At 39.2% G+C, this 15,703-nt stretch overlaps 1 protein-coding gene across 25 annotated transcripts in view; it reads left to right on the top strand.

Annotated features, from left to right (window-relative positions):
• Positions 1-15,703, top strand: part of FOXP1 (forkhead box P1) — a 548,710-nt gene that overhangs the window by 416,803 nt on the left and 116,204 nt on the right. For 24 of the 25 annotated variants that reach the window (XM_060271348.1, XM_060271340.1, XM_035106646.2 and 21 more), the window contains 2 exons: positions 11,856-11,993; positions 14,113-14,202. In XM_060271348.1, the coding sequence (XP_060127331.1) occupies positions 11,856-11,993; positions 14,113-14,202 (228 nt within the window). The remainder of the gene's footprint in view (positions 1-11,855; positions 11,994-14,112; positions 14,203-15,703) is intronic. The other variant, XM_060271349.1, reaches the window with a different exon arrangement.

The raw sequence follows: 15,703 nt of genomic DNA, 5'->3' as shown, positions 1-15,703 counted from the left end.
GTTTGTCAATATGATTGATTTTACGATTTTCTTCTTAAGAGAAAAAACCTTACTTTATGCAGAGTTATAATAATGGTCTTCAATTTTGCAAAGGCTGTTTTCCTATCTCTCCCTCCCTCTCTTTCGTTTTCTTTTTTAAACTTGAGTCTCCATTTGAAATCTGTCATTTACCAACTTCTTGATCAAGAGTTTTATGGAGGTGCTTTAAAAAAAAACAGACTTTTTGGGGTGGGGTAGAGAAAGAGACAGTGTGCAGGCCTGCTTTTCTCCATATCCAGAAGTTTGGGAAAGATTTGGGAACATTTTTTGAAGGGGGGGGAACGAAAGCAATGCATGCTCTGTTATTTACTGCTGTACTGCTCTCTTGTAGCAAGTGCAAAGCTTAGCGAGGAGTTAGATTTAAGAGAATGCTGTGTGATTGTTTACTGAAGATGTTTTAAGAGAATCTAAAGAAATATTATTGTTTCTCTATTGCTGTCTTCTGCTTTTACTTTTACTGAATTCTTTGCAGTGTTTGTGGCTTGGGTGTCTTCATAGTATTTTGTGAAAAGGAAAAAGAAAGGGAAGGGGTAAAACTACAGATCTGTGAAATGCTGTGCCAGGCACAGTTAAGTGTTTGATTTTACTTGCCAGTCAATTTGCCACATGAAATTAAGTATGGGAAGGTGTTTCTTTCTTCTTCTTTTTTACACCGACTGGTATTAATGTGTTCTGAAGAAATAAGTGTAACTGGATCTAACTGTAACTAAGCTAAGTGTCAGTCCTGCAGTACTGAATTTTTCTGCAAAATGAGATTATTTTTCTAAGGGGTGGTGGTAGTAGGGAGGAGGGAACTGTTAGGAAGTGGGTGGTTAGTTTAGAGCAAAGTGCACATACATGCTTCCTCTTTGAGATTAACTCTTTCATACCTGACATAGTTGAGAGAGGAGAGGAGCTGAATAGGTCAAATATGCATTTGTTTTGTGGAAAGTTTGCAGAAAGTGGGGAATTAAATGTAAAGCGCTGTTTTAGAAATAGATAGCAGTGTTCTGAAGATGGTGCATTAAAAAAATAGTGAAGGCAAGCTTCATGAGCAGGAAATGATTGTTCTAAATGAATAAGATTTGTTTCTGAAAAAAGTTAAAGTGCTGTTGATGTATAATTATTAAAGTGGCATAAATTGCTGTATTTGTAGGAAACATGGAAATGTCACATATATATATATATATATATATATATATATATATATATATATTAAAAAAGTGGTCTAAATCTTTGAAACATCTAAAAAAATCTGTGTCTAGATAGCAAGATACAAACATAAATGCATGCACATAAGTGCCTTGTAATCTTATGTAACAGCTCCAGCAGGATTAGTGATATGGGCTATTCACGATCAGGTTCTAAGTAGATTTAATGTAAATACACTTACGTTTCTTGCCCACTTCGAGTTCAGATTGAACAGAATATATATATATATATATATATATATATATATATATATATATATATATATATATACACACACACACACACTGAGCAGATACATGTATAGATGGGTGGCTTAAACGTATGAGCGCTTTGTGATACATTTTTATTCTTGTAGCAATGTGAGATATTTGTTCTTGAAGCAATGCTGATCTTCTACTACTGTAGCTTCCCTTCAAGAAACAGATAAACATTCTGTTTTAGGCAGCTTTAAATAATCATACTGCCTTCCCGGTCCTCTCCAAAATTGCATTGATAAGGATGTAAATCTGAAAACAAACCCTGTCCAAACAGTATAGCTGATTTGGCCTAGGATGCGATAGAGCTGAACTGAAAACTGATTGGCCTGACACTTTATAATCAAAGCTGATTTATTGTTCATTAGTAGTGCATTAGCCCTTTCAGGCAAGACAGTTATTTGTGTAGGGGCCTGTCAAACAAAAGACTGCTAGCACCTGTCATTTTTAAACCCTGAGATAAGCAAAAAGATATTAAGATAATGCAAATAGAAATATATGCCTGCAAGAGGTAAACTCTTTGCCTGTGAGCCTCCATTTAAAAATAACACTTTAAAAATTCCAGGCCTGCATTTGTTACACAGATAAACCTTATTAGGGATAAAAACGCATCCCAGTGGGGGGGGGGGAAGGTGATGCTTTTAATCAGGGGGTTTGAAGCTCATTCAGCATTGTATGCTTCTCAACATATAAAATCGAGACATGCCTTGGGGAAGGGGCCCCAGGTTAGAAAGTTTGAAATTAGGAGATTGCCACTGGCTTTTATAGTTTTACGGATCTGCGATTTTATTGTGGATTTCTCTTTTTTTTACTGTATTTTGGTTTGTTTTGCTTTCCCCTAAACTATTGCATTAGTTTATATTGTTAACTTCATTTTGTTGGTTGTATATTTCCATCCCTGAGATCTTCCAGTGAAGGGATGGGCGCTGTGAATGCTTTTAGTAAATAATGAAATAAATAACATAATCTGTCTGATTTAACATTTCAGATATTTTTCTTGTTGATTTTTATTTGCCAATACAACATAGTTAAGTGCCTATATGCCCATTGCCAGCACACTGTCAGAAATGGACTTGTACCATAAAATGCTGCCTGCACCATCAGGGGTTAATTAAGTGAAAACATGATGACATCACAGCAGAGCTGCTAGAAAGTCAAGATATATCTCTTGCTGTATTGGGACACATTTCTGCAAATTCCCACTGCCCTCTCATTCTTTCACTCCCACTGCCCCCACCCCCTTCTGCCCCATTACTAAGGAATGATCTCATGACACAAACCAGAAAACAACACAAGCATCAAAAGAAAACAAAATTAGTCAACTTTTGTCTCCCACCATAGAAACAAGGATTAACTTATGTTATTCCAGAGTCGTGGAGAGGAGACTATCTGCATGGGGATATATAGTGCATTGTCTTCTGTGAATTTTTCATTTGACAGGGATTTTGGAGGCTGTGATCTTAATTAAATCTCAACTGGCTCAAATAATGCATCTAAAAAGGCATGCAGTGTTGCGTAACCTTGCTGAGTTAGTAAACCATAAATCATCAGAAAGCTTATGATAGGGAGTTATTCTCTCTCTCTGAGGTTTTGTTCGCCATTTGTTGGTTTTGGTTATTTTTTTAAAATACACATTCCCCCTACTCTACTCCCTTCTCTCTCTCTCTCTCTCTCTCTCACACACACACACACACACATACCCACCCACCCCTGTGATATAAGGAGAATTAGGAGGTGCCATGCACAATAGCATCGGAGTGATGCAATTAAACTGACATGAGATCATAACTTTCTATAGCTTTTCACACAGTTGTCTGCCTGATAGCATGATGCGAACTCTGCCTGCAGTTTTTCAAAATGGGAACATCTTAAAGAGGGAAATTTTAGATAATCTGTGCCAGGACAGATAAATTAGTACTCCCTCACACCTATGTATGTCGTCTCTGTTCCTCACTGAAATCCAAGGCTTCCTGAAAATTATTAAGCAGCCTTATAGAAACTTGTGGCATCACCATTATTCAGTTTTAATAGACAATTGCTGGAAAGTGGCCAGGTTTTGTTTTTAGTTATTATTCTTGCAGATGGTAATATGCACAGCTGTGCTTCCTCAGGTATGTTCACAAATAAAACAAAATAGATAACGTGTGTGTATATGTTGACAGTGAAGTCTATTGATTATATATTGCAGACAAAATTGGTATGTTAAACTGTTACAGACACAGAGCAAATATGTTCATGTAATAATTCCCTTACCTTCTTGAGCAGTCTGCTGTTAGGAGTTGTTGGTATACCTAGAAAGGCATAGGGAAAACCCCAGGTTTCTTCCTCTTATATTTCTGGTTCTTTTTATTGCGCTGGAAGTATAAATGGGTAGCTGTTGACAGTGCAGCAGGCTGATACTTTGGGGGAGATGCTTGCGAACTCTTAGTCCGTTTCAGAGGTAAGAAAGTCTTGCTGAACTTAAAGGTTTATAGAGCAAAGAGGCAGAGGAAAAGAGGCACAGTATCAACAGCTGTTTTTTAGCTGGCAGAAACACCTTGGTTTTTCTTCAAGGAAATGTTTATTACTTGATAGGTAAGCATTGTGATCTTATCTCTCACACACACCCCCAACCACTGTGCTTGGGAAAATAAAAGGATAAAGAGGGGGAATCCCAGCCGCCTCATCCACCCCCATCCACACCTGTCTGGCTCGATTGTGGGAAAGTTCTGACACCCGCAGTCTCAACTTGATAGTGTTTGGTGAGAAGCTTGGCCGGCTGTAAGCAGTTTGTTTGTTTTACTGAAAGCAGGGCTGTGTTGCTGGAAATTAGCTTTGCTGTGAAACTCAGGATTCATTTGAAATGCCCTTTATTTTTTTATAAGGTGTCACCCCCCTTTTTTTGTCCCTATGTTTATTTATCTGTTTTCAAGAGTTGATGTGCAGAGGAAGGATTTTTTTGGGGGGGGGGTGTAACATACTTATTATCTGCAAAGCTGCCTGATGTGTCTTTTTTAAAAAAAAAAAGGAATCAAGTACTTATATGAAGTAGCCTGTTTTTGTTAACCTTTCCAGTGCAGTTTCCTCTCTTGTCCGTATTGCATTTGATGGGGTGAGGGAGAAATTTGAATGAACGTTGAACAAGCATCCATTATTGCTAATTATTCTATGCAGGTTTTTGAGGTGGAGTTCCTTTCAGTGGTTTGGTAAGATGTTATATTACCTTTTCTAAAGGAAAAGCTTAAGGACACCGAAACAACAATAGCTGATAGCACGTTCTAATTTTTAAGCTCTCTATCTTGCCCTTAAATCTAAAACATCATTGTTCAAATAACTGAGAACAAGGTAAACCAACAACATCAAAAAGGTCGGCTTCTGTGATTTCTCAAGGGCTTGTTATTTTGTACTTTCCAATTCTATTTGATGTCTTGACAAAACAAGATGACACAGGGGAGAATACATTAAATTTTGAAACCCCCCCCCCCAATATAACCTGTATCAGTAGTGGCAGCTTATTTTTTCACACGTTTTTAGGAAAGGTAGCCTTTTTATTTTGCACAATTACTCTTAATTGTCACACCACTTTATGTGAAGGTTTTCTTCTAGGGTTTCCCCCGTTTGCTTTCATTTTGCAAGGCATCTTTTTTTAAAGAAAGTGTTTTGACCTTTAACATGCAGAGAGCTTGCTGGTTGGAAGGTGTCTTCATTAGAAGTAAAGCAGCGAATAGCAAGATTGTAAAAGGAGCATCTGATGTTTTGTCATTACAGATCAGCACAGGCAGTGTAAATTAGATTCTGATGCACAAATGAGGGCACCTGTGATAGGTGTGAAATGCAGCACACTTAAGCAAATAAACTTTTACAAGTATTGTAAAGGCTGCAGTTCTGAATAAAGTGACACCCTCTAGATGAGTGTTTAGCAGAACAAGAATCTGAATATATCTTGTCATAATCTGACTGCTTTCTTTGTGTGTGATTAAGAGTAAACTGGTTCAGTAAGTTCGCCATATTTTAATTGCTTATTAATATTACATTAGTCGGTACACATTGCACGTATACCCCCTTCCCCCAACCCATCCACTCCCCAAACCCAGAAGAAAAAATAGAACCACATTTTTAACTCTTAAAAGAGAAGCAGCAGAAAGCAAAGCCACAGGCTAGTGCTGCAAATGATTCTGGTGGTGCTGATTTTGCACTTTCCAGTACCTGCTGCAGAAGAAAATAATATGTGCTTAAATTTCTCTGTATTGACGTTCTCAGCCTTGTATTATTAAAATCTCACAACGTACAAATGTTTTAAAAAATAACAGGCAAGGTGTTGTATCCTCTTGACTGTATGTAGATAGGCTTAAGAATTTATAAATCAATATTGATCTCATCGGAGGTTTTCTTTAAAAGCTAAACTGAAAAGAAACAGAGCAATTTGCGCACGCACACACATGCACACACAATTAGTTTTAGTAATGTGTAGTATGTCCTTATTAAGCAGGTTAGGTTTGAGAAATAGCAAATGTTTAATGGTTCTTTTCCTTCCGCTACTGCCCCCCCCGCGCCTAAACTAAGGGTAGCTTTGCTTTATAGATTCCACTGTAGCACTCCTGTTAAAGTAGAAGATACTTAATTTATGCAAACTTTATATTTGTATGCAAATTAAATGAGTATGTATTATAGCTTCAGCAATTAGGGTGCTTGGTATGCATGAGAATTGGCAGGTAGGACCAGGTTGCAGCAAGGTTTCATATTTTAAACAAATACCAAATCTTCATGTTTCTTTCTTCCTTTCTGTCTGTCTCACAGTTGGTAAAGAAGGGTTAACGTGGTGGGAAGCCCGAAATTATTTACCAAGTCAGGCGAATCTATTATGCTCAATTGTGTATGTCTGGTCAAACTCCTACTCTTGGTGAAATGCAATAAACAAAATGATAAAAAATAAAATGCTAATTGAATTGTAAAGAGCTTCTTCCTCTCTCTCTCTCTTTTCTCTTCCCCTTTTTAATAGGAGGTTGTATTGTTGAGGAGAGAACAGTTATGCTAATGACTGACTACTTAGCTGGTTTTACATTAATATAATAAACAGTACCTGTCGTAATGTTCTGTACAGTGTTATGGGCGAAAACAGGGAAGTCTTAAAAGTGAAATTCTCTTTTGCATAGTGAAACAGAATCATGGTTTCCACATGAATGGTTCCAGCACCCTGAAGTTTCTTTTTCTTTTTAATTGTTTTTGTTTCAAAGACCTGAAATATTGTGTCAGAAATGTTCTGTCCTGGGTGAGATACGGGTAATGTGATTTAGTGAAAACCTACACAGTACTGCAACAAAATGTTTTGAGCATCATTCTGAATGCTTCATTCACACTAATTATAATAATTACAAACCTGCATATATATTAGTAGAGGGTAACCTTAATTCTGTTGACACTGCCCTTGCAAAGTTGGTACAGTTGAATTTTTCTTTTCTTGGTTACACACAGTTGCTTATTTTACATACATTTCACGAAAATCAATTCTCAGACAAGAAATCAAGATGCCATTTGAAACACATTTCTGAATTTAAGTTTGCAAGATTAATTGTGCATTGTTATAGTATTTTAGGATAAATCATGAAACTTGAAAAATATTTTCTTTTTAAAGTCAGGGAGTGATGACGATTTCTTCTTTAAATTGAAGAAAAATAAAATAGTAATTGATGTGTTTATGGACTGGCAAAAACCCTTTATTTAGCATTCAGTCTAATTGAAGAGGTGAAATTTTAGATGATGGTTCATTTACATCTGTCAGTGGGAAAGTGCCACATCACTAGTAGTCTTACGATTGTTATCCTGAAGATGAACTCGGGCAAAATTTAAGACTAAAATAATGGAATATTTTTCAGGGGGGAAGTGAAGTGGGCAAATATAGCGGATGGAAATCTCAAGAAAAATGTAGGCATGGATTGGGAAAATAAAAATAAACCTGGAACCAACTGGTTTATTTAAAGGCATATTTGCCGTTGATGGTATTAGAATGTCAGCAGGTCTATAATAGTAGAATTATAATAGCTGGGCAGCAGCTGTATTTTTCATTCACTGCCAACTCTAAATGCAGCTGGGTACCTAACCACACCCTGTGAGTATCTGTCAACAGGATTGCATGTAGTTTGCTAAATAAACCAAAGTCATTAAATAGGGCAATGAATTGAGGGTGGTTTTCTAGGGCAAAGCTAGCACACTAATGGTGCAAGATTTATTTGAAGTAAGTTCCATTGACACTTTCTCCCAAGTAAATGTGTACACGGTTGCAATCCAAACATCCTATTTATATTTCCACCCCCCTGAAGAAGTAAGCTAATTCTATTGTACTCATTTGTTTTTTTATGTGAAAGTGCCTTTTATGATTGATAAAAGGCATAAAACACACTCAGTTTAATGTACATCACAATTAGTTTATTCCGGAGTACTCATAATAAAGAAAATTTTGATCAGGAAATAGTTTGTGGATCGGTGCCTTTCAGAGGTGTTTTCAAGTGATGAGATCTCATTCTTCCTTTCATTTAAAGTGGGCCTTATTTAAACTAGGATGTTTTCTAAGCATTTGCCATTTGCAAAAGGTATCTTCGAATTTCAGCCACTCGGGACTGAAGTCCTGTTACTTTAACATCAAGAGCAGACAGAGGTTTCTTATTTCACTGTGATGCAATGTGTGATATACTGCATAGTCTCTAAAATAAGTACAGTTTTGACGGAATACACTCAAACAGGGACCAATAAATATTAGAGACTGTAGTTAAGAACTTACATGACTGTTTTAAATACTATTGATTTAAACCACTGGCTAGTTTTTATGAATCAAAGTGTAATTTCCAAGCTTTGACTATATTTCTTAGTGCTAGAGCACTCTCTCTTGTGTGCCTTTAGCAGCTTTCCAGACATTCAACACAGGATTAAATGATAGTAGTTACAATGATCAATAGGTTAAGACCAGTACAATCACTCTTGCTGCTAATGACCTCGGTAGTAATGGGTAATAAAGTGTGGGCTATAATAGCCTATCCATGCTGCAGCAGCCCTTTAAAGCCTAGTATTACTAGGGACTAGTTACATGAAGAAGTTGGACAGGACATTCGAAGTTGAGAAGCCGAATAGCTATCCATAAATCTCTGGCTGTTGCGCACATACACCACAATAGTTTCTGCTCCATTTGAACATATTTATTTAAAACTTTACCTACGTTACTGTCTTGAGTTCTTGAAGCAAGATTTGGGTTGCAGCTTTCCTGATTAATACTGTATAATAAATGTTGATCCATGTTTGGCATTCAGTAGACAAAATTGTTGAAGGTAAAAAAATGTGGTTTCCCAGGAGAGAGTAGAGGAAGGCTAGAGTTAAGGACTGTGTAGTATCCAGATTTCAAGGTACCCTTGGACCAAATACTCTCAACACCCTTCCTCCCAAAGTGGGACAGCCTCCTTGTGACTATAAATATGGGCACCTCCTTCGTGTTATCTTCCCTTGTCCTTCTGCACCGCTGCCCAAAAGGATATGGAGACAAGAAAGGAGGAGGAGTGCCAATTTCTAGCTGTCTGAACCCAAACCCAAATGGCAGTCTGCCTCTCCCCATCCCTCCACCAAACTTGGGCCGGTTTCTATGTTCATCTATCCACCTGATCATGGTGCCACCTGATGTGAACTGCTTCACTCTGCTGCATGGCAACGCCAGCCCTGTGGTGGATAAGGAGGGCCAGGAAGCTCTGGGGGCTGTATGTGCAGCTCCCAACAGGTGCCTGGTGGTGTCCAGCCCCACTCCAGTTCATGGCAGGCATGAAATACAAATTGGGGCTTACATTGTTCACAGCTTAGTTTTTTTATCCCCCATGTTCCACCAGCTCTCAGTACAGCATGATACTCTAAATCTCAGGGTTGTGGGTTCAAGCCTCATGTTGGGCAAAAGATTCCTGCGTTATAGGGAATATTGGAAGATTCCTACATATTGGAAGGGACCCACAACTTTACAATTCTATGACTTGATGAAGGCAGATCATGGCTTATAGGTATTATCACAGTATAACATTGTTTTACTGTCTTGGGGCGAAATTACATACGATTCTTCCATGCTGATACTGCATTTTTCATAGAACTGTAGAGTTGGAAGAGTTCCCTAGGGCAAACTAGTGTTTGCCTTTCAGGATTTGCTACTGGTGTTTACCCTTCCGTGGGAGGGCTGTGCCTGTGGGAGTCTGGAATTAACTTCCCAGGGAATTATGCTGTAGCCAATATATGTTACAGCTATACTGTGCTTCCGCAAGGCAGTGCCACACGTGAACTCATGGGAAGGCACACTCTTGTATTAAGGCACTAGCCTGGTAGCCGTAGATTTCAAGGGATTCCATGCAGGCGAGTGAGCAGGCTGGCAGAATAGAGCTCCTCTGTGCTCAGCATCTAAACCAAACCAGCTGCTAGAGGAGGGGGGAAAACACTCTTTGATGTGCATCATGGAATGCAGTGAGCTGTTGCAGGAGGGTTAGAGGCCCCCCCCCCCCAGCCCTCCACAGGCTAGTAAACACTTCTGCAAGTTAGTAAATTTTGTAGGTTTATCTGCAAGCTGGCATATATTATTTTGCTAATGCAAGCACAATGCAGATAACAATTGAGAAGGTTGTACAGCAGAAGGACCCAACCGTTGGTCTAGTATTTACTAAGGCTTGCCTCACAGATAAATTCAAGTAACTTACTATTCTATGCTTCTTCAGATCTTTAGGCATATCAGTGCTAAGGGAGCTGCTGTGTCTTGAACTGGGTTCTCAATTGCTTTGGGTTATCCTGACATGCAGCACAGTGCAAATTCAGAATGGTAATGCTGCTGGGAACTCTTGGTGTGGATTTCTAGTCTTAACGTTACAAGAACCGTCTCTGACACTTGTGTAAACCTACACAACAACATCGGAGGGTGTTCACTATACATGAATCTGACCTTCAGGAACCATTTTTAGTTCATCAAAATTAGTGGTGCTGAGAAATCAGGACATCAGTGCATAATGACTGTGAAATTAGGAATGAGAATTTGCTATGCAAATGACAGGACAAATCATGTGAAAAAGTCAAGATAAACTGCATATTAAGACATTATGTTACATAAAATTAATACTGCGTCTCTTTCTTGCTTACTACTCCCCTGAAATATTTTTTAAAATCCTTTTATCTCCTGATCAGCTATTGTCTGCTGATTTTTTTAAAACGTGGTGCATAAAAATGTTCAAAACATGTTATTACCTTTTATTGTAATACATGAGATGACAGCAGATCCTTTTTAACAAACTATATCCTTTACCGCTTTTAGTTTTCTGCTGTCATCTGTTTGAGCTGAAACTAAAGAAAAGTAAGGTGCTTAAATATTACTATTCAAAGTCATGTGAGTTCTGTATCTTCCCCCCATCTTTCTCTCTCTTGCTTGCTTGCTCTCTTTTTTTCTGGTGAGATTTCTAGCGAAATAGTCTTGTTGCATTACCGGAACTGACAAAATGGTTCTCATGTAGTCTGCAAATTAAACACAAGTGCAGTGATTATTTTGAATAGCTAAATTACATTCTAGAAAGCTTGCAGAATTCAAAGCATTGTCATTAGGTATCCGCTTGAATACAATTTGTGTAACCTTGGCCAAGACAGCCTGTCATTTTAATGTCAGTGTTTTATCTGAACAAGACATCATCCTTTCAGATACAGTGTACAGGTTCCTTGCAAAGATGCCCGTGCAGAAACGTGTTAACAGTTGCAAATATGAAATGCTATCAAGTTCATCACTGTAGCTGTTTGTCACTGAAATGTCATGGAAAGCGGCTTTTAATGGTATCTCACATAATACGAAAGAATTGAAGCCATCTGTATGCTGGGTGAATATGGAATGGTAGAGACATCACTGTAGGAACTCCACTGCTAAAATTGCTTGGGAACAAGGTGCGGTTTTCGATATTGCCGAGATGGCGTTCATTTGCTTCAAATCATTAAGTTCAGGCTCCCCGGTGGTTGCGTTTGAAGGGTCTTACTTATTAATTAATGCAAAAATTTGTTAGAATTGATGGCTGCCTCTGGAAGGTACACAAATGAATAGTTCAGTTTTCTTGGAAATAATTCCATTGCAAAATAACGCACTGGGTGGGGGTGGGGGGCAGAGAAACGTATCTAGAAGGTGTAATCAGTTAATGCTTTTTAAAAATTATTTCTGTGAACTAAACAAGTCAAGATTAAATTATAAGCAAGGTGTTGGGAAGTAAAAGATGGGTCACTTAAGTGAACCAGAGGAATGATCTTGAATGTTTGGAGTGAAAAGAGAGAGGTGCTTATTATCTTAAAACAACAACCACCACCATGATGAACAACATATTGAGTTGCTTGTTTGTTTACACCTTCCCAATTCTTTAGGTTCCAGTGTCAGTGGCTATGATGACACCTCAAGTTATCACTCCCCAGCAAATGCAGCAGATCCTCCAGCAGCAAGTGCTAACTCCGCAGCAACTTCAGGTCCTGCTCCAGCAGCAGCAGGCACTCATGCTTCAGCAGGTAAACAGCTTGTTTCTTTTCAGCTCACCAACGCCGCTATTGAAGGACTAGCCTCTTAGAGCTGATTTTGAAGGGATGATTTTTTTCCTCCACAGCAGACAAACATCCTATGTGAATTGGGCAGACAGGCAGGCATAGAACACACACACACACACACACACACACACACACACACACGAAAGCTTATACCAAGAACAAACTTAGTTGGTCTCAAAGGTGCTACTGGACAATTTTTAATACAGTGGTACCTCTAGTTACGGACACGATCCGTTCCAGGGTGCCGTTCGCACCCCGAAAAGTCTGCAACTAGAGTGGCGCTTCTGCACAAGCACAGAGTGTGATAGAGCGCTTCTGCGCGCACACTCACGCCGAAACCCAGAAGTATACACTTCTGGGTTTGCCGTATTTGCAAGCTGAAAAGATGCAAGATGAACCTAATGCAACACAAGGTATGACTGTATATTTCGACTGCATCAGACCAACATGGCTACCTACCTGAATCTACACACACATACGTTCTTATAAGGACAATACATCTGTTGTGGCCCTTATGCCAGTTGTAACTCTCTTCATACTTTGCCACATGTGTGCTACATAATAGTTGCAGCTCTAGATGATGACTGAGCATATATCCCTCTCTTCACTGCATTCTCAAAAATACGATACCTGGGACCAAAGATTCCACAATCTCCCAAAGCCTTTCTTCAAGGGAATGTCAGAAATCCTTTTAGGATGGGATGTAGGTTTTTCACCAGATTTTACCAAGTTTTCAAATATATTATAATGATTGCTTTTCACCTACATCTACCCAAAAGAACCTGCGCCATAACTAGTTAGAATAAACAAGAGGTCAAAGTACTTTTTTTTCCAGCTTACAGAGCATATAAGGAAACACCCCGGAAAAACAACTAGCAGGTGGTGCCTTTAGGCCGCCAGTTGTTAATAGAATAGAATGCAGTTATGGGAGACCTGGGTTCAAAACTCCACTCCACTGCAAAGCTTATTTGGTGTGTCAGCCTAACCGACTCATAGAATCAGAGAACTGTGGAGTTGGAAGGGACCCTGGGGGTCATCTAGTCCAACCCCCTGCAATGCAGGAACTTTTAAGATTTAATAGATTATACCCTGGGATAATTTTTTTTTATAACCTCAGTGCAATTGTTGCCTGTCCACTTTTACTATATTAGTGGCCATGTCCCTTGTGGTCATATCTCCTGTTAGTGGGATACATCTAGCCGTGGCTCACACATTGGCTTTCACGTATGTGGTGGTAAAGAAAACAATTTTCTAGGCACATCAGTTAAGAAGGCAACAGTGAAGTGTGTACAAACCCTTGCATGTCATGGAAACACATGTTAGACTTGTGATGTATGCCATGAATTAATATCGTTCTCTCTCTGTGGATTAGTGGAAATGCAAAAATGACTTTGAGGTTTACATATCTCAGTGAGCTATGCAGGGTTAATTCATTAATGGTATAGCAACGCCAAAGTCCATTGCAAGTTGACCTTGTGCACTGTGCCTTAGTCATTCACTCACTCACTCACTCATTCATTGAATGGAACTTTCAAAAAAGCTATCTATCTGGGAGATTGGGCCAGGTGGGTGGAAGCAGGGAGCCTGTGCCTATACCAAACAACGCTTAGTACAGTACAATGCAATGATGATTTAGAAAGCATGTATTGCTTCTAAATAAAGATTCACCAGGCTCTCCCAGCAAGGGCATTTTGGCTTTGTTGTTCCAACCAAAGGTCATTCCTTGCCTTATTTTAATTAGTTTGTGTAGAAAATGGTATGTTTTTCATCAGTTCATTTTGGAGATTACTTTTCAAATGATAATGCCAAGAATAGTCAGTGTGCACTGAATTTATTGTCGAGTTTCAAACTAAAGGTCAGACTGTTACAGATAAAAGGATGCTATTTTTCAAATCGCAGTTTGTGTATTACACCAAAAGGGGATCCTGAATTGGCTCTCCTACTTTGTTTTACTTAACAGTCTCTTTCTCTCCCCCTCCCTCTCTCTGTTTCTCTCTCTGTTTCTCTCTGTTTCTCTCTCTCTCTCTCTCTCTGTCTGTCTGTCTGTCTGTCTGTCTCTCTGTTTCTCTCTTTTCCTTTGTAGCAGCAGCTTCAAGAATTTTATAAGAAACAACAGGAACAGTTGCAGCTACAACTTTTACAGCAACAACATGCCGGAAAACAGCCTAAAGAGGTACAACTAAAGCCCATTTTCCCTTGCAAACCACAGATCCTGAAAGAAAGTATAACAACTTTAGAACCGTCATTTATCTTGTGAATGGTTGTGAAGCTGGTGGTCCCAGCTTTTAGGGTTAGACGTAAGAACCTGTATTCGCGCTGCTGCTGCTGCTGCTGCTTCAATTTAGTCCTCCCATTTTCTTCCTATGGTATGTTATAACAGCACATTATAGCTGTAATTTTTTTCAGAAGAAGAAAGCATTTCTGGAAGTTACTACTTGAAAGATTGCACTAACAACTTGTATTTCCAAAACGTAGCACAATGAAAATCTCTAGTGTTGTATTTGCTGGAGTCTTTGAGGTTGTGTACTCATTTGCCCTGACCCAGCCTCCAGACGTACATCTCTGTAGATGAATGGAGAATTAATATGCATAAAGTGGTTCTGTGCCTATAATTCCCCAGTCCAACAGCTAACACGGTGCACATGTAGCCTGGTAAACAAAGCTGAAATCTTGCTATTCAGAAGAAGGAGCTGGAGGCTGGATTCATTCTCCCCTTCACTGCCAAACAGTTGATTGATGGATTCCAGCTTCTTTTACTACGCTACGTGTGTGCTGCCCTGATTACTGCATGCACACTTTGTTTGGATTGAGGCCATTGCTTGCAACCCAGATAGAACGGGGTGTCCCGAGGGGATGCGTCACACAGGACATTTTTATTGTCCTGAACTGGGGACCAATCTCTGGGTAGCTTTGAGGATTTTTTTGAAGTTGGCTCAAAAAAGTTTTGTGCAAATGCATGGGCTTGACCTCACTACACCTGACTAGAATGCTTGAATCTGGGCCCAGATACAAAGATGGCATATCTGTCCCCACAGGGTCAGATGCCAGGACTCTGCTTTGGATATTGTAAACCAGCCCTGTATTTAAATACTAGCCTTGCAAGTCCAAAGTGACAAGGGATTTCAGGCAGGCAAATGCATAGAAATGCAACCCATGGCTGCAGGAGGGGTGGAGCTCTCGTGTGTTTTCTGGCAGCTCCATTCAGGCTAGTATATCTGTTTTTCAGGCTGGTAAATTTTGTGGACTTGCTTAGAAGGATTCTCTAAACAAGCGGAGGAAGAGGAACTGCCACTCTTTTCTATCCCCTTCTTTCTTATTCAGAATGTCCAAAGCAAATTCCAGGATAGGAAAAAGGCATTTGGTGTGAAGCAGCGTTAAGACTCATTTAAATAATGGGAGATGGAAGCACAAAGCTCTGAAGCCCCGTTCACTCACTAGGATTTAAGCACTTCTAACTAGTCTCTGATGTTGCATGCATTATCTTCTATCCCTTAACATAACAGCTGTGCTTGGCTATAAAACTGTGATTGTCAAACCATGTTTCAGGGTATTTTGTGGCACTTCTGAAGTTCATCAGGTGCTCCGCAGTGAGAAGATGAGTAATGAAGGTCAAGCTTCTGAAAGACAGTTTGTACCTAGAATCATAGAGTTGGGAGGGACCCTGAGGATCATCT

The sequence above is a fragment of the Zootoca vivipara genome, chromosome 2 (assembly GCF_963506605.1).
Source record: "Zootoca vivipara chromosome 2, rZooViv1.1, whole genome shotgun sequence".
NCBI lineage: Eukaryota > Metazoa > Chordata > Lepidosauria > Squamata > Lacertidae > Zootoca > Zootoca vivipara.
Note: the sequence above shows the minus strand (reverse complement) of the source record. Positions and strands in the feature narration are given on the sequence as shown.